Here is a 20,357-nt window from a genome sequence, read left to right as displayed (position 1 = left end):
AAAAGCAGAATCATAGGCTCCACCCCATACCTACTGAGTCAAGAGTCCCGGTGCGTCTGATGCGTCTGAGAAGTTTGAGAAGCACTCGCCGTATTCCACTCTAGCTACTAAAAATAATACATACGTATATGTGTGTGTATATATATATATATATATATTTTTTTTTTTTCCTCAAAATATTTGGCCCTTTTTTCCAACTTTTTCTTTCCCTCCCTGGAGTAAACTCATTTTGTAGTTCCGTAAAGAATCCAAGTTTGGGACTGAGGAGGAGATGGTGAGCGCGGCATCCTCAGAGGATGGAGGAGCAAAAGAGGGAGGAAAAAGAGAAAGAGAAGGCAAGAACAGAGCCCGGCCTATGACTAGATCTTCGCAGCCAGAGGGGGTTGGCGGCTAGCGGCCGCCAGGGCCGGACCCTCCGCGGCCTCCTCCGCGGCCTCTCCGAGCCTGGACACTCTAGGCAGGACGCGGGCTCGGCGTGCAACCGGGACGCTCGCAAAACTTCGCGGAGCGGGGCCGCGGCCGGCCTGGCCGAGGAGGGCGGGGCGGGCGGGAGGAGGGACCGCGGGGGGCGGGGCCGGCGCGGCGAGGGGCGGGGTCAGCGCCGAGGCCGCGGGGCCAGCGACTGCGCCGGGCAGCGGGAGCCGCGGCCGCGCCATGTGGCTGCTGGGGCCGCTGTGCCTGCTGCTGAGCAGCGCCGCGGGTGAGTCGGGGGGCGTCCGGCGAACTTTCTTCGGGGCGCGGGACGCGGCGGCCGGGCTGCTATGCTGCCCCCTCCTCTTGCCCGGGCTGCGTCTCCCGGCGCGGGTGTGCACGGAGGGCGGACCCCGGCGCCGGGCTGGCCGGGACCCCGGCGAGGGGCCGCGGCGGGGTGCGCGCCGTCCTATTGTGTGGGCGTGCGCGCCGGCTTGTGCTGCGTTGTGTGTGCACGGGCGGGGCTTTGTGTGCAGTCCGGCTCTGGGGAGCCCGGCAGCTGCCCTGATTGGGCGTAGCTGGAGAGTTCGTGCGTGTGCATGTGTGTGTGTTGTGTAGGGGAAAGGAGGAAGGGAGGGGAGGGGAGAGAACGCTTCCCTGATCCCATCATCCCAGACGCGGGGTGCTCCGTGCTGTGCTCGCCTCCCCAGCGCCTCTTTGGGTTCTCTTGTGTGCACCCCCGTGCCTCAGTTGCCTACCTGGACCGCAGGGCGAGCGGTAATCGCCGTTTCCTTCCATTCCTGCCTGGGACTGTGTTTGGTTTGGGCAAAGAGAGATGAAGCAGGGCCGGACCTAGGAATTATTAATCTTTCCCACTGATACTGGGAGCAGGACATTTATTTAAATCATCTGATTACCCCCACTCGACCTACAATGGCGAGATGCCCTGGGAGAGGATCCGGGCTTCATCTGCCGGCCCTTTGATCCTGGCATCGCCGTAGCGTGTGCATCCTGAGGTCCCCAGGAGCAGCATGCTATTCCAGGGAACTTTTCTGCTGATGTGGGCGCGCTCCGAATTCCAGCCTGGAGCCCTTCCCCTGCCCCTGCCCGCCGGCCACAGCTGTCAGCTGCCCCTCCTAGGGTCGCCACGCCCTTGGCCCCTTGATGTTTATTTCTGGGCAGCTGATTTCTGGCCCAGAAAAGTAGGTGACAGGGCCCAGTGAACTTTCTTCAGCAGAAGCTGGCTTGTCTGACGTCGGTGCCATCCACGTGTCTAATTAATGCCTGATTCTCCCAGGTGCTTCTAGCTACTTGCTGTGGAGGTGTCTTTGGTGGTGTGTTTGTTGGGGAAGTGGAGACTCACTTAATTCTGAACTTCCCCCTCCCTGCCAGGTGTGCACTTGGAAAGAGAAATCCTCCTCCTTCCTTGAAGTCCCTGGTCCTGGCCATTCTCAGAATCCACTGGGTAGCCTTCCCCCACTCTCAGACTTATGACATCATCCCCACTCCTGGAGACTCCCGTTTAGATGTCTGTGGGTTTGCTGTGGCTTCCAGTGAGGGTGGAATGCTGGTGGCTGCTGTGGATTTTTAACCAGGTCTGGGTCAGAGTGCCTTGTTTCTCCTGAACTATTGGGCCACCACAGGGAGAGAGTTCCAAGGGGGCACTGGCACTCACGGGTAGGGGTGAATGATTATTTGGAGGCTGTTGAAACAGGCAGATTTCCAGGACATCTCAGACACAAAGACCTGCCTAGGTTCATGCTCTCAATTTGCATTGCCCTGGTGTGTCCCCTGATAACACCCAAGCAGGACAGTCTGGAAGCCGGGTCTTGTGTTTGTCCTCAGAGAGCTGCTTGAGGCCCAGTAGAAAGTGTTATTTATTGCCTCTCCCAGTTAGTACTGGGTTGCTTTGGTTGAGTCTCCAACTCTGTAAAAATAACTGTAAAGTTAATTTTGTCTTTCTCTGGTCAGCACGGGTTACTTAATTTGTGTGTGTACGTATAAAATAGGGCTAAAATAAATAAAATAGTCATAATGGGGAGGGAAAAATGGAGGGGGGTGCGGTCACAGAATGCCTAGCTGTCCCAGGTGGTAGTTTTCTGTCATCTGTGGTCATTGAACTTGTGTGGTTTTGACTCACCTTTACAGTTAGTTGTTGGTTTAGAAACTTCTAGGCAGGTTGGGGTGTGTGCATTCTTTCCTGTTACATTAAGCATCATCTTTCTAGCAGGGATTCCACTTTGACCTGAAGTGTTAACCAGAAACAGGGCTGGTCAGTTTTCCTGAAGCCTGCGTGGTGGTTCAGTTTGGGGTTCATAGTGGGCCAGGGACCCTGCCCTTCTGTCCCATATCCTACACCTTGATCCTCTTCGGGGAAGTTGATAGAACAAGAGAGATTATAAAAGCTGGTGCTTTTGACTTCTGTCTTCTTTTGATAGTCTGTAAAGAAACCTGGGGTCAGAGTGGAGCCCTAGTCTGAGTTCCGGGTCTTTGTAGGTCTGAAAGGCCACTGACATTTCTAGAGCAATCTGGAGGCCTTTGTTTTTCAGGAACCTTCTCAGAGGCCTTCATGTGTTTGTGTATGTATTTTTCTTCCTTTGTTTTTATTGTTTGTGTTAGGGAAGTGAAGCATCGATTTTGACCGCTATTATTTTTTACTGTAGCCTGTGAGAAAGGCTCAGCCCATCTGATACCCAGCTTTCCTTCCTGTGGTGGGCTTGGTGGGTTTAAGTGCGTGGATGGTGTGGCGTGTCTAATGGTGGCCAGGCCCTGAGGGGGTCAGATGGCTCACCTCCTTCCTGGCTGACCTTTTAGGGACTCCCTGACATTATCTATGAAAAGGCTTGATTTCCCCCATGTATACTCAGGGGTGTGGGTGTTGACCTTTTCTCCTGGAGAGATCTGCTTAGTGGTGTGAGCGGGTGGGTTTTATTATTATTATTTTTAACGAAGTGAGTCGCTTCGTGCAGCCCAGGCTGGTGGATGAGGCCGTGTGCACCAAGTACAAATAAACACACCTTGTTGCTTTTCGTCTTCAAAGAGATGGATGAAGGCTCCCTACTGGGGTGTGAGATGTTTTTTCCTGACAGCCCACTTAGGCCTTTCACCTTGTGATAAGTGAGGGAGAGACAGGGATATGAGCCAGTAAGGGAGGGAGGACGGTACATTCTGGGCCTCCAAGACTGGTTTAGGTGCCTCGTTGTCAAAGTCACCTGGGTAGCTTGAAAGTGGGCTTATATCATCACTTTTGTGAAACAGTTTAGAGAACTTGGGGATTAGGACGGTTTCTAATCACATAATCTATGAAAGTCATGGCCTTTTCAACCTTGCCTCTTTTCATGGGCAAGGAGAGGAAAGGGAACCCAGTATTTGTGGACTGTCTCCTGTGTATGAGGTGCTTTGCTCGCCATTGAAACACATGATCCCATTGAATTTTTCCGATAATATCATGGGACGGGAAGTCATTTTGTGGCTCCTGAGAGGTCATCTGTGTCCAGGGTGCCAGATTCTAACTCAGGTTTCTCTTGGCCCACAATCTGGGCTCCCCCCTGTCTCTAGGCATCCTTCCATGCTTTTCCCCCTATGTGCTTTCGTGAATTAACAATCCGTGAGCTCGTTTCCATAAACAGCCCCCCTTCCTAAATCTGTTCACTTTGCAGTCACAGCAGTTGGTATTTGTGGTAAATACATAAAAATAAATCCCAGCGACTTCCCTGGTGGCGCAGTGGTTGAGCATCTGCTTGCCAATGCCGGGGACATGGGTTCGAGCCCTAGTCCGGGAAGATCCCACATGCCGCGGAGCAACTAAGCCCGTGCGCCACAACTACTGAGCCTGCGCCCTAGAGCCCGCAAGCCACAACTACTGAGCCCGCGTGCCACAACTACTGAAGCCCACGCGCCTAGAGCCTGTGCTCCGCAACAAGGGAAGCCACCACAGTGAGAAGCCCACGCACCGCGATGAAGAGTAGCCCCTGATCGCCGCAACCAGAGGAAGCCCGTGCACAGCAACGAAGACCCAACGCAGCCAAAAATAAATAAATAAATAAAAATAAAATGAAATAACTCCCAGTCCTTGAGTAAAAATGGAACTTTCAAAATAGCACCCGTATTTTTGCTCTGTGCCTGGGAGAGGCATGCCTGGCAGGGAGTTACCACTGGACACGGTTCCATTTCTTGACCTGAGTTGTAGTTACGTGGGGGTTTGTTTTCATTCATTAGGCTCAATATTTACATTTCCCCTTTCTTATATGTTTATCGTATTTTACAATTAAAAAATAAAAGATGCTATACACCATGGATGACTCAGAGTGATTGAACTGTTTTTAGCTATGAGATAGCCCTGGGGGCAAATCTGTTTTTGGCTGTGGAGTTGTCTTGTTTGTTCTCTTCCCCTCTTTCTTTCTCTCTTTGGAGTATTTTGGAATCGCATGGGCCATCCTAACTGTGCAGCTATTTTTGCCTCTGCCTCTACCTGACAATTGGGGAGATTTTTAAGATGACAGCTGCTGTGTGTGTATGTGTGTGTGTGTGTGTGTGTGTGTCTTTCTTTCATTGTAATTGTTGTGAAACAATCTACTTTCTTGGGTCCTGAGGAGCGCCCTTAAAAATGTTTTCTGGGAGAACATCTGAGGATGCAGCATTTGCATGTCACATCTGCTTGATGTTTACTCTTGCTTACAGGATACGTGGACTTTTGTGACACGGTAACTGCCCAGTCAGAGGGATGGCAAATGTTTATTTCAGGTAGGATTGTTAGGGTTTCTGGAGATGGCTGCAGGGATGGGGTTAGTCTAGGGAAGTGTCCCCGCCTCAGTGCTGTTGACATTGGGGCCGGAGAGTTCTTTGTCATGGAGGCTGTCTTGTGCATGGTAGGATATGTCCTGGTCCTTGTTGCCGGTAGCAGCCTCCCCCGGTTGTTACAACCAACAACGTCTCCAGCTGTTATGAAATGCCCCCTGGGGGGAAAAATCACCCCCACTTGAGCACCCCAGTTGAGAACCCCTGGTCTGGTGTGAGTGCCCCCTTGCCATACATCTTGAGCATTCTGGCAGCTCATCCTGAGAGTGTCTTTTAGATGCAGTGGTTCAGGACGGCATCCTCCTCCCGAGGGTGTCTTAGTCATCAGGTTTCTGCTTTCTGTTTCTGCAACCCCACAAGTTCAGTGTGAAAATACATTTTTATGTAGAAACACCCTCAGCACTGACCTTTCCCTCCCGTTTCCCTCTTGTGCCATCCTGAAAGCGGGTAACTTTGGAGATTGTAGAATTGGTTCCCTTGGGAGTGACAGGCTGAGAAAGCAGGTAAAAGGCAGGTGGCGGGTGACACCAGAAGCCACTCGGTTCCCTGAATAAACTGTTAAGCTTGGGAGGTTCACTAGCGCAGGGAGCTGGAGGAGAAGCTGTCTGAAAGTTTGCCTTGGGAGTTGCGTGTTGAAATCTTACTCTGGAAGTCCCCCTGCCTCTGCCCTACAGAGCAGTCATTGTTCCTCTCAGTTCCCATTCCCTCCCCGTGATTCCCTCCCCCCTCCCATCAAAAGCTTTTATAACTTGAGTTCCTTCTGCAGGTGGGCGGGAGTGGGGGGGATCCTCTGTACTAGCGGCCAGTTGGTTTTGGAGAAATTCTCATCTTCTGCTTTCTTCTCTGCAGTCTTTGGAAAGTTACACTCTGCGTCACTTTGTAACTCTTGCATTCCTTTAAGACACTTTGCCTCGCAGCTGTCCTTCTTTGTCCTTCTCCTTTGTTCGGTAGCCAGTCTTCCTTGAGTTTTTTGCTTCCTCCTCTCTTCAGACCAGCGATGTGCATTGTCTGCTGCTGCCTTCTTTTGTGTGTGAATTCGCGGGAAGAAAGGATGTACCAATAGAGGGGCGCTGGGTTTGAAGGGGAGAAGTGCTCGTTATCTTCCCTCAGGCACACAGGCCTCAATCACGCCCTCTTCCAAAAGGCTTCTCCAGGGAAGAGCCCTAGTTTCCCGAGCGGGCGAGCCTTGTTTTCCCTTTTGTCTCTGGGTAACTCGAAAACTCTTCTTGACCCTTTATTTGGCTGTTCACTAGTGCGGTACCAGCTCTGTGCTGTAGGGGGGCAGAGCTGTGTAGAACTTGTTCTTGGCCCTTGAAGAATTAAATGATCCAGTGAAGGAAATGGGGTTGTTTACCTCTGTTGTGATCTGGGAAGGGCAGAGACACTTCTCCCGAAAGCGGGGTTTCGGAGGTGTTTCTAAATGTGAGATATACTGATGGATGCACAACATTCATCGGAACGAAGCTGCGTGGATGTCACAAGGCCTTGGCAAACGTGGATATCCGGTCACTGGGAATATTTAATGCATGGGTCATTCTTTTAAAAAATTTTTTATTTTTATATAATTTTTAAAGGTTACTTTTCATTTAAAGTTATTACAAAATATTGGCAATATTCCCTGTGTTGTACAATACATCCTTGAGCCTATCTTACACCCAGTAGTGTTTGTATCTCCCATTCCCCAACCCCTATATTGCCACTCTACTGGTAGCCACTAGTTTGTTCTCTACATCTGTGACTCTGCTTCGTTTATGTTATATTCACTAGTTTGTTGTATTTTTTAGATTCCACATATAAGTGATATCATATAGTACCTACCTTTCTCTGTCTGACTTCTTTCACTGAGTATAATGCTCTCCAAGTTGGATGGGTCATTCTTGATCAGGTTTCAGAGGTGATGACACATGTCCTAGCTTGCTTCTTTAGCTTTAGCTATCCAGATAAAATGTTGGGGTACATCTGTTGGTGTTCTAAGGCTCTTTTAGCTCTAGGCTTATGAGATTCTAATGAGACATTTCTTCTGTGGCTTTAGGCAACAACCTTCTTTATCTTATCATACTGCCTACAGACACATATATGTACACACTACATATACTGTATATGATAAATATGTGTATATATGTATAATATACATATCTTGGTATATGTATATATATACACACACACATATCTTGGTGTATGTATATATACATGTGTTTATATATATATCTTACCTCTTTTAGTCTCTAATCCTACTAGCTTGTAAACTCCTTAAGGGCTAGGATCATATGTTAAATGTATATGTCATATTTCTTATTTCTTTTGCGGGGTCTAGGAGTGTAGTAACGGCTACAACTCACTGGAGGGTTACTCTGCCTGGCAGGGTGCCAAGACTGTACATGTATCATTTTGTTGTAATCTTCCTGAATTAAAAACATTACAAAAATAATGCATCGAATATATGCTCACTATAAAAATTTCAAGCACAATAGAAGTCATTAAAATAAAACATTAAAATCTCTCTTCATTCTGTTTACCTTTCTTTCCTCTTTTTAAAATTACCATTAACTGTCTGGTATATATCAGTTTAGTCCTTGTGTGCCCATAGAGTTTAATGAGCTCATACTTGTCTATATTTGTAGTTTTTTGACTTGCTTTTTTTACTTAAAGACTGAACTTTGTCAGTTCTACTTTGAGTTCTGAATTGGTCACACAACTGCCTCTTGTTGTTTAGACCTTCCAGTTATTCCAAAGCATTTGGCCTTTTCACTCAACTTCACTTGCAGTTCACTTTCTCAGTTCGTGAATGGCACACTCCTTTTGCCTCTGTCTCAGAAACAAAATGTGGTATGGTTTCAGCTGTTTCTGGATATCTTCAAGCACCTTCCTTTAAGGTGTTTGGCTCATGCTTTGCAAGAAAATATGGAATTTTAGTCTTTCTTCAATGACAGATATTTGTTTCCCTATTTTCAAGTTTATACGGTTTCGTTGCCTTTTTGTGTACACAATAATTTTTCATTTCAATGCAGAATTTTAGTGTCATCTTTTACAAGACATTCTGAATAGCAGGTAAATTCAACCTTTGCATTACCAACAATGCACAGAACTGGATGGAAGTGATGAATCACATCAGCGGCTGTGACCAGGTTCACCCAGGCACTGCCAGTGACCAATAGATCACAGCTTCTGCTTATCCTGTGCTCTCATAATATGCTGTTGGCTGTTGGGCATATCTTGATTTCAGAGATGTTACAGTATTAAAGATGAATTAGGCACATCCTGATTTGGTATTGGAGATGTTCCAATACCAAAGGTATGTGTCTTCTTGGCCATCTTTCTTTTAGTTCTTATATAACTACCCATTCTTTTAAAAACAGCTTTAAAAACATCTGGTATATGTCAATACCATAATTTTTTTCATGCCTCCTATGCTGATGAATCTTATTTCATTTTCACAGCAGTTCATTTAGGTAGGTGGTATGCTCTGCCATTTTAGAGATGGGGAAACTAGAAGGCTAAGGAATTTTCCCAACCCAGCAGCCAGTAAGAGGTGGTTTCAGAATTGGCATGTAGATCTGCACAACTTAAACCTGTGCTCTTGACCACTGGCTCTACTGCTTTGGCACTGAGTAGACACTCAAGTTCACGTGTGTTGGAAGAAGGAGGTGTACTCCCTAGCTTGTGCTAGGGAATTCCATCACTGGGTAGTGGTGTCAGTATTGAGTCCATGCTTATTATGTTGGATAGAATGATCTATTGGAGAGCCATTGGTCGGGGCATATTTCAAGTTGATTTTATTCAAGTGGCCTGTCCTTGGCAGATTGAAACTGACATTTTGCTGTTCCCCCCTATGGAGGACTTGTTGTTATAGGCATTTAAATGAGCCTTTGTAGAGGCTTCCTTTATTAAAAGAAACAATAACAACAATAAACAAATTATTTCAGCACCATGAGACTTGCCTTTGAATATATTCATGATGGAGAATTTTTCCCCCCCCCTTTGAGGGAAATATTTTGTTGGAATACCAACCAAAAGCAATTTCTTTTTGGTCAGTACTGCCCTCAAATAGTGCTGGGTGCCAAAAAGAAGGGCCTGCTGTTTATAAAGTCTAGAAATAGATTTTTAAGGCAGAAATATAGTGCTGATTATAATGCCTCATATTAAAAAAAAAAATCTAAGTTTTTTCTTACTTTCTCACTCTGAGCTTAAGCTTGTATAGTTCACATATGAGAGAGCTTTTTCTGAACTAGTCATTGATGTTATTTATTGTGGAAGGTGAAATGTGAATGTACTGTACCAGAAAGAAGTCGTAGCTGGCAAGAATTTGCCCCATCTTGTTACCTCAAACCAAGGGGCTCTCGTGGGCAGCAGGTCCAGTCTTGTGTGGAAGTAACGCTGCAGGTCTGAAAAGCGTTAATAACTACAGGCGAGCCAGAATGAGCCCCAGAATTCCAAACCCTCACTCCCAAGTTCTCTCCTGAAAACTGTTTCTCTTTTTAATGAGTCATTTGTGATACCAGGAGACTGTAATTTGGGTGAATTTGCAGGTGCTCAAGTCCAACTGTGATTTTTGACAGGCAACATAGTGCTGTCTAAAGACAGGGTTGTCTCTGGCCTGGAGGGAGGCCGCAGCAAAGAGGGAGGGCAGCCAGTTAGCTGACGCTGGAACAGGCCTTCAGGAACTGGGTGCTGGAGGGACATGGCCTGTATGAATAACTTGATTTAGAAGACGTGCGGACCCAAGATGCCAGCGTTCCATGTGGGACACTCGTGTGTCTGTTGGCAGAGAGAAATGGAAACATAAATGGTGTGTAACTTTATTGCATTAAAAATCCCTTCTCGTTATTATAAGGCCCAGTGAGGTTAGCTCTAGGGATATCACAAGTACGCTGTCTTTGATGGCCTTGCTGGAACATTTTCCTTCAGCTTTTGCCTTGAATCAGGGCAGTGTTCTCCAAGAGTCATTAAACTAATTGGACATGGCTGAGAAGTGAGCCCTCCTCACACTTGTAGCTCCACAGTCAGTTGAAAAAAAGCCTCTCAATTGGTTTGGAAAGTGCTAAATTTAACTTGTTTTTTTATTATAAAAATAAGATGGGGGAGTTTGGGGACGATGAAAGAGTGATTAGCAGCATAGGGTGTTTCATCAGAAAAAAAAATCCAAAGCTGTAAAAAACTGTTGATGCTAAGAGAAACCAGAACAGAACTGAATGGAGGTTTCAAAAGCAGACTTTATAAAAGTTTGATTAAAAGGTACGATAGGACGGAGCCCAGCTGGCTGGGGCCTGGCGTAGCAGGACTGGAAAGAATGGTTGCTAATTACTGTAACAGAGATAAAGTTGGAAAGAATGACTCGCATCAGGAATATTCTGTATTAATTAAAGATCGCATTAACCTTGTAAATGTTACAGAGAAACGATAAACATCTGTGGAACCTATGAAGGACAGCAGTGATACAGTAGGGAAAGATTTAGCATGCCCAAAGTTCATTTATGTTGCCCAAGGAGATGATAATGACAATCCAAGAAAAGCTAACAGATATCAAAAATATAATAAGGATGCTCCGTTGTTGAATAAGACACATACCAGAGGAATTGAAGTGGATCAGGAATTGGACTGTATGTTCAGGGAAAGGAACACTGTCCAGCATTGAGGGGGCAATCTCAGGATCTTTTGAAAGTACCCGTAAAATGTAACTCAGCAATAATCTTGAACTGAAGAAAGAACTCTCCCATTCTTTTTTTTTTAAATTATTTATTTTTATTTATTTATTTTTGTCTGTGTTGGGTCTTCGTTTCTGCGCGAGGGCTTTCTCCAGTTGCGGCAAGCGGGGGCCACTCTTCATCGCGATGCGCGGGCCTCTCACTGTCGCGGCCTCTCTTGTTGCGGAGCACAGGCTCCAGACGCGCAGGCTCAGTAGTTGTGGCTCACGGGCCTAGTTGCTCTGTGGCATGTGGGATCTTCCCAGACCAGGGGTCGAACCCGTGTCCCCTGCATTGGCAGGCAGATTCTCAACCACTGCGCCACCAGGGAAGCCCCAGAGCTCTCCCATTCTTGTGTGATTCAAGTTCCATGAGGTGTGATGGGGTCTGTCCTGTTCTTTGAAGTCCATCTTATTTGTTTTACAGTCCAGCACCTGAGTCAGGGCTTGGCTTAGTGTCTGTCACACAATAGGGTTTCCTGTAAGTTACCTGGAAGGCATGGAGGTGATCACAAAAGATAAGTGACTGTGACTTTGAAGAACAGAAGCAGTTGAGGGAAGAATGAAATTTAGATGTTGCCCTTTGGTGACACATTGTTTCTTCTCTAGATTTTAAAACAGTCTCATTTGGCTTCAAAGACCTGCAGAGATCTTTACCAGAGACACCTGTGGCTTAAAAAAAAAAAAAAAAGACAAAAAGAGGCCTTTGAGAGGGAAATGGATTATAGCAATTGTAAAATCAGGTGGTAAATTAGACAATTGGGAGTCTAGCATGTGGCGTATAAACAGGGGTTTCTGACAGGTGAATGAAAACTGCTGGGCACCTTAATTCCATTTGAGGGGAGCTTACACAGTTTACTTAAGGAATATGAGAAGTTACTGCGAGGAAAAAGTGAAAGCAGTTCTGTCTTATAAAATATCAGTGTTGATAACATTAAACAATAAGAAAATTCAGGTTATCTTCCGGTCTAATTTAAAAGGAAATAAAAGTTTGCTACTGAAACCACACAAATGATTCAAGGAAGGAAGTGCATCAATCAATATAATCTTAGAGGGAAGTGGAGGGTAATAGAAATACATCAGTTATAAGACTAAGTGTACAACAAAATGTCACTAACTCTTGCGGAAAAAAAATTACCCATCTATTCATTGTAAGAGACATAGTAAAATCCAAAAGATATAGAGTGAAAAGTTAAGGAAATAAAATTCTATGTGCAAGGGCTATTTTCGTGGTATCAGATAAGTAATTGCATAGCATTAAGCATTAAGTAGATAAACAGGGTTACTGCAAATGGCAAAAGTTTCATTAAACAAGTATCTGATAATGCCATGTAAAAAGACATGAAGAATTAGGAACATAATTAAAGGGTGTTGAAGGTTCTTGAGGATAAGATTAGCAAGTGCTTGCCAAATTTTGGAAGGTTAAAATATTTAGAGAGTACCTAATTTTAATGTTTCAAAGAAAAGGTCCGTGGGAATAGGGAACACCAAATCGAAAATGTGCTGGTGACTCGGCAACGAGAATCTGCCGTCAGGGGTGGTGGGTGAGACCGGCTGCTTCCTCACGACACCCCTGGGGCCTTTCCTCTACACACCTGCTCCATGGGTTTGTGGAAGTGTTTGCTAACGGAAGCTTTGGGGATAAAATCCTCCCTGCTAATGAGACGAGAAGGTTGATAAAGCTTCGAGTTGGGCTTAGTCTGACACCAGCGTCTGTGGGTGGGAATTTACAAGAGCAGTTTAAGCCCTGCCATATGGATAGAAAAGGAGACTGCAAAAGTGATTGAGAAGAAAAATCTATTTTTGCTTTTATATCTTAGTAAGCATTGATATTATTTAAATTATTAGAAAACATTTTCCTGGTTGAGTATAGTGTCTTTGCTCCTTTAAGAAGGTAGTCTTGTCATGGGATTATGGTGTAGAGCTTTGCTACTCAAAATGTGGTCTCCAGGCCAACAGCATCAAGCATCACCTGAATCAGAATCTGCATTTAACCAAGATCCTCTGGTGACTCCGGCTCACGTTAAGTTTGAGATGAACTCGTAGCTAAGAATACAGGCTTTTGAGGGAGCCAGCCGAGGTTCAAATCCCAGCTCACTGCCTCAGCTTTGGCCGGGTTTCTTCAGCCTTCTGCAACCCACTGTGTCTTCATCTGTAAATAGGGATAATAATGGTCCCTCCCATGTAGAAATATTGTAAGTGAGATAATGCATGTGAGGCTCTTAGCTTTTATTATTGCTCACTAATATAACTAAATGTTATTTAACATTTAGTAACATGTAACTAAATGTTATTTAAATAATTATTCCGGTTTATTGTAAAAATTTGGACAAAAATTTAGAAAAACATAACTTACAGTTCTACGATCTAAAGACTGTTAACACGTTGCTTTATTTTCTTTGATTTTTATGTCGCTTTGATCATACGGAGAATATAATTTCATATCCTGCTCTCTTCACTTGTGAATGTAGCATTGGTATTTTCCCTCCTTAAGCTGATGTGGGAGAACAAATGGTCTAACATCCCAGAATGGCTGGGTGTATTCTTTGATGTCGGCTGTAAAAATCCTCTAAGCCAACCAAGTCAGCGGCATGCTCTTTCACAGCTTGTTTCCTTGTCTATACATACGGGCTGCTATTCCCTGCCCCGTCTGATTTTACCTGGTAGTCGTTGAGGATCCTTTGAGAATCATGTATGTGAAAACAGCTAGTGATTGGTAAAATTCTGCTCACATCTATGCTACTGTAAGTGGGTGGTCTTGCTATGTAGGAAAAGCCTAGAAACGTAATTACCCATTGACTCCACAATTCCACTTCTAGGACTTTATCCTGAAGGGATGTGTACAAAGATTCAGCTATGAGGATGTGTGTGCCAGCATTGCTTTTAATGGTGAAAGGCTGGAAGCTAATGCTTCCTAGAAAGGGTGAGTTATCACATCAATATGCTAGAATACTATGCAGACAGTAGAAGGATGCTCTCCAATATGACCTCCACTTGCCACATGTGGCTACTTAAAGGTAAATTAGTTAAGATTAAATAAAATAAAAAATCAAATTCTTCTGTCACACTAGGTATATTTCAAGTGCTCATTAGCCCCACGTGGCTAGTGGCTACCTTATTGGGCAGCTCAGAGGTAGAAAATTTCTGCATCGCAGAAAGTTCTATTGGATGGCACTGCTCCCGAAGAATAATTCTTACATGGAAAGAAAATTCTTAAGAAACAGAATGATTCAGATTTGTAGTATGTGTGTGTTATAAGTTTCCCCTTGGTACTTGGGGCACAACATAGCATTTCTTCATTTTTCTAAATTCCATCAAACCTAGCCCTGATTGCCTTCAGTCACCAAAAGCTAGCGATTTGCTGTAGTCAATTGTTGAATTCTGCAGATCTTCTCAGGACCCCTGGGTGCCTGACCTGGTCACTGGCATTACTGTTGCTTTTTGTTCTAAGGCCTGTTGTTTAGCTTTGGACCTTCCTGTCTGCCAAACACTTCATTCCACCCCTTCCCATAAATTAACACTCCCACACATTTTACAACAATGATCTACAAGGGCTGCATGGAGAGTAAGCCCCTATGGCCCTCCCCCATTCAGATGGGTGGGAAATGTTACCTATGGGGAGAAAAAAGGCTGAAACCAGACTACATTAGTAATCAATAATAAGAAAACTCGCAATTCGTTTGTGCGCTCCGCTTTAGTCTGGTTTGCAGATCCCAGTGGATACTTGGGAGAGGGCTCTGCAGTGGTGGACCCTGCATCCCCGCCCTTCCCAGCAGCATCAGGCCTCCAGGCACCCAGGCCTCTTCAGGAACACCCTCCCTGCCTTGCCAGTGGGCTGAACTGATACAGATGACCCTTGCCCTAACTTCCTTGGCAGATGGTGTTGGTGCCCAAGTGATCCCTATTTCTTGCTGGATTTTTAGCAAATGGTTCTGGCCAGCTTGACTGAGAAGGGTTTCCTAGCTCGTTCCTTCTCCCACAGCTAAATGCAGCCTTAATGTCTATAGTGTGTACCCTTGCTTGCTGTCTGGTCTTACTATTGATTTAAGCTATGCCTGTGTTTGTGCAGTTTTTCAGAGAAAGCTTCCTATACACCTTTCACAGCTCTACTAGTGAATTTCCTTGTCTAGAAAGCTTTCCTCCCATATTCAGTTCTCAACCCAGAATGAATCTCACTTCTTTTAACAAAAAATTGATATATGTCTACATTGCGAAATGATTAGCACAGTAAGTTAACACCCATCGCTTTACATAGTTAAAATTTTTTTTTCATGTGGTGAGAACGTTTAAGATGTACACCTTTAGCAACTTTCAAATATATAATACAGTATTGTTAACTATAGTCACCATGCTGTACATTACATCCCCAGGGCTTATTAAGAATAAAACTGGAAGTTTGTACCTTTTGACCACTGTCACCGTTTCTCTATCCGCCCCCCCCCATCCCAGCCCCTGCCTCTGGCAAACGCCAGTCTGTTCTTTTCTATGAGTTTGGGTTTTTTAAAGATTCCACATATAGGTGAGATCATACAGTATTTGTCTTTCTCTGTCTGATATATTTCACTTAGCATAATACCCTCAAGGTCCATTCATGTATTTCAAATGGCAGGCTATCCTTCTTTTTTTATGGCTGAATAATATTCCATAATCTCACTTCTTAATGGCTGCCACTACTTTGCTTTTGTTCATGTTAAACTTCACACGTGGTATTCTAATTTATTTATGCTCTTTCCCTATACTTGAGTGGTTCTTTTTTTTTTTTAAACGTATTTTTTAAAATTTTATTTATTTATTTATTTATGGCTGTGTTGGGTCTTCGTTTCTGTGCGAGGGTTTTCTCTAGTTGTGGCAAGCGGGGACCACTCTTCATCGTGGTGCGCGGGCCTCTCACTATCGCGGCGTCTCTTGTTGCGGAGCACAGGCTCCAGACGCGCAGGCTCAGTAATTGTGGCTCACGGGCCCAGTTGCTCCGTGGCATGTGGGATCTTCCCAGACCAGGGCTCGAACCCGTGTCGCCTGCATTGGCAGGCAGATTCTCAACCACTGTGCCACCAGGGAAGCCCGAGTGGTTCTTTTTTATTAATTTATTTTTGGCTGCGTTGGGTCTTCATTGCTGTGCGTGGGCTTTCTTTTTAGTTGCGGTGAGCGGGGGCTACTCTTCATGTCTGTGCGCGGGCCTCTCATTGCGGTGACCTCTCTCGTCTTGGAGCACTGGCTCTAGGTACGCGGGCTGTAGAGCCCAGGCTCAGTAGTTGTGGCGCACGGGCCTAGCTGCTCTGCAGCATGTGGGATCTTCCTGAACCAGGGCTCGAACCCGTGTCTCCTGAATTGGCAGGTGGATTCCTAACCACTGTGCCACCAGGGAAGCCCTTGAGTGGTTCTTAAACCTCAACGATTATGAGAGTAGCCTGGGTGTTTCAAAATACATACTTTTTAATTACTTTAAATTCTGGAATCTCTCAAACATCATAAAAGAACCAAGAATGATATAACAAATACTAGTGTACCTGTCACACAGATCTATCAGATTTTTAACATTTTCCATATAAATTCAGATTTCTTAAAGAAAAAAATATTACAGATACTCTCGAAGACTGTCCCTCATCTCATTACCTTCTCTTCTGCCCAGAGGCCACTACTATCCTCAAGTTGGCATATAGCCTTTCTGTCTCTGTTTTAATCTTTTCCCACATTTGTGTGTCTCTCTCCAATGCATAGTATTTTAAAGTGTACATAAGTGCTATCATTCTGTGTGTACTTTTGCAACTTACTTTTTTCATTTATTCTTGTAATTTTGAGGTCCATCCCTGTTGCCACATGTAGATGTGTTTTTTTTAACTGCTATAGGTATCCCATTGTATGAATATGCTGAAGTTTGTTCACTCATCTCTTAGTAAGACATTTAGGTTGTGACCATGACTAGCCACACTGCAGTGAAAATCCTTGTGCACAGAGCAGGACTTCATAATATTCTCGAAGTAGAATCCTGGGTCAAAGGGTTTGCACATTCTCTGCTTGTCTAGATAATGCCAGCTTACCCTCTGAAATGGTCCTATCTATTTATATTCCCATTAGTGGTTTATGAGAGCACCTGCTTCCCCACATTTCTTCCAATATTTGGACTTGAGTTCTTAATTAGTTTTCCCAGGGGCACAAAGTGGTAACTTGCTGTGGTTTCAATGTCCTTTCCCTTGATTACCAGTGAGGGGAGTGCAGTAGGCTGTGGCCAGACCTCCCCGCCTCGTCCCCCCACTCCTGGTCCCCCAGTTGGATATAGATGGAGAACCGGGCGGACTTTCGGCACCGGTGCAGGTAAGAGATGGTTGCTCCTGTGTTGGCGTGGCAAGAATTTCCAGGTCCAGAACTCCAGGCCTTGGGGCTGGGTCATCAGGTCTAATTCTGCTGAAGGGTTGAATGTCTGCTTTCGACGTGGATTCTGGGGGCACCTATGGCTAAGCGTCTCGAAGGCGGTTCTGGGCTCCTCTGTCTTGGTAGGTGTTTTACCCTGTAAGGGCTGCTGAGATCACTGGACTAAGGGTGCTCCATGGTGAGAAAACCAGCAGGGCACTGGGGAGCCACTTTCTGGACTCCACTTCTGATGGTGGTGTGGGGGAGTGATGGCTCAGAAGAGAGGCAGGCTCTTGAATCAAATGGTCTGGGTTCAGATCCTGGCTGTGTGACCTTAGGCCAGTTACAGAACCTCTCTGTGCCTCAGTGGGCTCTTTCCCTGTAAAAGGGAGGTAACGCCAGCCTCATAGCATTCTTGGGGGGAGTGGACGAGATCATGGATGCAAGGTACTTAAGCCCGGTGCCTGGCACTTCAGCAGCAGCACCACCTGCTTACTAATCCATGCTCTGCGGCTGGGTTTGAGGGCTGGGGGCGTCGTTTATGTCTGAACTCCCAGTGCCCAGCCCAGTGCTGGTACTGAAGTGGGTGCTCAGTGAACGGTTGTTGAATGAATGTATGAGCTTCCACTTACGTATGAACTTCAGTTTGTACCGCAGGCTATGTTAAGCCTATTGAGTACTGGAAATATTTTCAACCAGGGACGACTGTGATCCTGGTGGTGGTCTTAAAACAGAGATGAGGACTCTTGGTCCACCTGGCATTTTCAGTCCTGAAATTTCTGGTCATCAACCATGAACCTGAAATTAGGTTTTTCTGACTCATTTTCACACTGACTTTGAAAAATTTATTCTTCCCATTTTTTCTCTCCCTGAGATGTTTTCCCCTTGCCTTGTTGGCCTTTCTGAAACATTCAAACAGCTTTTTGTTTGTTTGTTTGTCTGGTGGCTCTGAAATACCCAAGTATTTGAAGTTCGCACTTGAGCTTGTCTGCAAGCTCTAGAGGGTACTCTTCTTCATGACCTAGGACATATTGAAGGGTCAGTACTAAGTTAGACTCTGGAAGGAGAGTCCTGAGAATCCTGGATATATTGTAGGTCTGCTGCAAGTTCAAATGGCTCTTCTCAGTCTTTGCCTCTACAGAATCCTTTTTTCCACTTTTCAATCGAAGAGGGTGAATACACCCTATGGGGCCATCATGCAGACTAAGTGACTGATGATAATTTTCCATATGTTGGTTCTGCTCTGACTTCAAGGGAATGAACAGCTTGCTTCTGGGAGGTTCATTAAGCTTCCTGGGTTCTCTGGAGCACCTCCTTTTAAATGAGTTCCTACGGTGAACAAAAGAGCCTCAAAGATTTTGAAATAGAAATGCCCTTCCTCTAAGTACATTTAGAGGAAGACACACGGACTGTTCCCTTGTCTGTTTAAATAATTTTCATTTATTTGAGAGACGGAGGAGGAGAGCAGAATGGAATGAAATTGAACTCTCTCTGGACTTGAGTTCTTTGCATACATAAGGCACCATACAAAGGCCATTTAGTGGATCCAGAAACTCAGGGGGATGAGGAACAAAACAGAGGGTAAATGGCTAGCTTTGTAGAATAAATAAATAACAGTGCCACATGGAAAGGGTGCCTTGAATGAAGGGAGGGAAATAATGTGGTAAAGACTAAACCAAAGGAAGACATAATCAAAACAACACTGAAGTCAGAGTGCAAAGTTGTAAATGTTAATGGGAGGGCAAAGTAGAGTCGTGTACTGACAGTTAATCAGAATTGTGGGGTGGAGGAAGTGCTGGGCCCCAGAGACAATGGATTTCAATCCCATCGGATTAGAATTTTAATTACTGTCCTTTTGCATTGCCTGGGATTTTGGGATGAACATATTTGTGTGTGTGTATACATATATATACACACAGCCCTGTATATAGATGTGTGTGTTTATATACATATAAATATTGCTAGCTTTGGTTCTAGGAAGAAATTCAGCATCGGACATAGGAAGTCATGACACTACATCTGCTTCTCTATTTTAAAATGATCTATTGGGGATGATATCATTGGCTTCTTAGAACAATTACTTATTGTTCACTTACTTGTAAGGCACTGTGGCAGGTACTGATGGATGTACAGAGCTTCCCCTGACTTTAAGTAATTGAGTTTTAGCACAAGAGGGAAGATGTGCACGTAGGTCTGAATAAGGCATGTGTGGTCATGTGGAGAGCGATGCAGTCAGGAGAGTGGCACAGACCAGATGCTGCCCGAGTTCAGAGGAGGACCACACTTCTTCCGGCTGCGATGGATACACAGGGCTTGTGAAGGAGGTCCCTGACATGAGCTTGGAGGAAAGGGTGGGAGTGAGGCTGGAATTTCGGGCCGGTGGGGCAGAGTCCCAGAGGTGGGAAGGTATATGGTATATCTGGGGACTCACAAAGATTGTAGTTTTGTTGGAGTCTCAAGGAGCCGCGGGAGATAAAGCTAGGAAGAGGGCATGTCTACCACGAAGACTGCTTCTACTAACCGTCCCAGTGAATGGCACTTACTGTGTCCCAGGCACTGTGGAAAGTGCTTTACACACATGATTTTGTCAGATCGTCTCAAGATCCCTGTGAGATAGGGACTGTCACCATCACAGCTTGACCTAGTAGGAGACTGACGCTCAGAGAAACAAAGCAACTTGCCTGGACTTGGGTAAGAGCTAGGCTGTGGACCCTGGGCTTTTCCAGCTCTAGGGCCCGTGCTTTGGCGGGTGGGGTGGTGATGACCAGAGGTGCCAGTGAGAGCTTGGGCTCATGTGAGCGGCACTGGGAAGGCTTGGCCTTGATCAAATCTGTCTGGAAAGGCTGCGGTTGGCCTTTTTTATGGAGGCTCTGGTATGTCTGAGTAAGGACAGCCTTTTCTGGACTGTCTGATGCAGGAAGGGGCCTGGATTTGGAGACCTTGGAGTGAAGAGTTTCCCTTGCATGGTGAGAGCGGAAGCTGGGTTTGTAAATTAGGGTAAAGAAGTTGAGTTGGGGATGAAGTGGAGGCAACCATGCCCCCTTGATGGGCGTAGTCGGGGGACTTCCATGCTTGAATTTATGGACCAGTAAAGTAATGAAAAATAAACCAAAAGAGGCTG

At 45.4% G+C, this 20,357-nt stretch overlaps 1 protein-coding gene across 3 annotated transcripts in view; it reads left to right on the top strand.

Annotated features, from left to right (window-relative positions):
- The first annotated feature begins 577 nt into the window (after nt 1–577).
- Nucleotides 578–20,357, top strand: part of LDLRAD3 (low density lipoprotein receptor class A domain containing 3) — a 276,561-nt gene continuing 256,781 nt past the window's right edge. For 2 of the 3 annotated variants that reach the window (XM_082343834.1, XM_082343833.1), the window contains exons 1-2: nt 580–700; nt 5,092–5,154. In XM_082343834.1, the coding sequence (XP_082199960.1) occupies nt 655–700; nt 5,092–5,154 (109 nt within the window). In that variant the 5' untranslated portion in view covers nt 580–654. Of the gene's footprint in view, nt 701–5,091; nt 5,155–20,357 lie in introns of all 3 variants that reach the window. The other variant, XM_082343835.1, reaches the window with a different exon arrangement.

This window comes from Balaenoptera borealis (genome assembly GCF_965194805.1).
Source record: "Balaenoptera borealis genome assembly, chromosome: 11".
In the NCBI taxonomy this organism is placed as follows: domain Eukaryota; kingdom Metazoa; phylum Chordata; class Mammalia; order Artiodactyla; family Balaenopteridae; genus Balaenoptera; species Balaenoptera borealis.
Note: the sequence above shows the minus strand (reverse complement) of the source record. Positions and strands in the feature narration are given on the sequence as shown.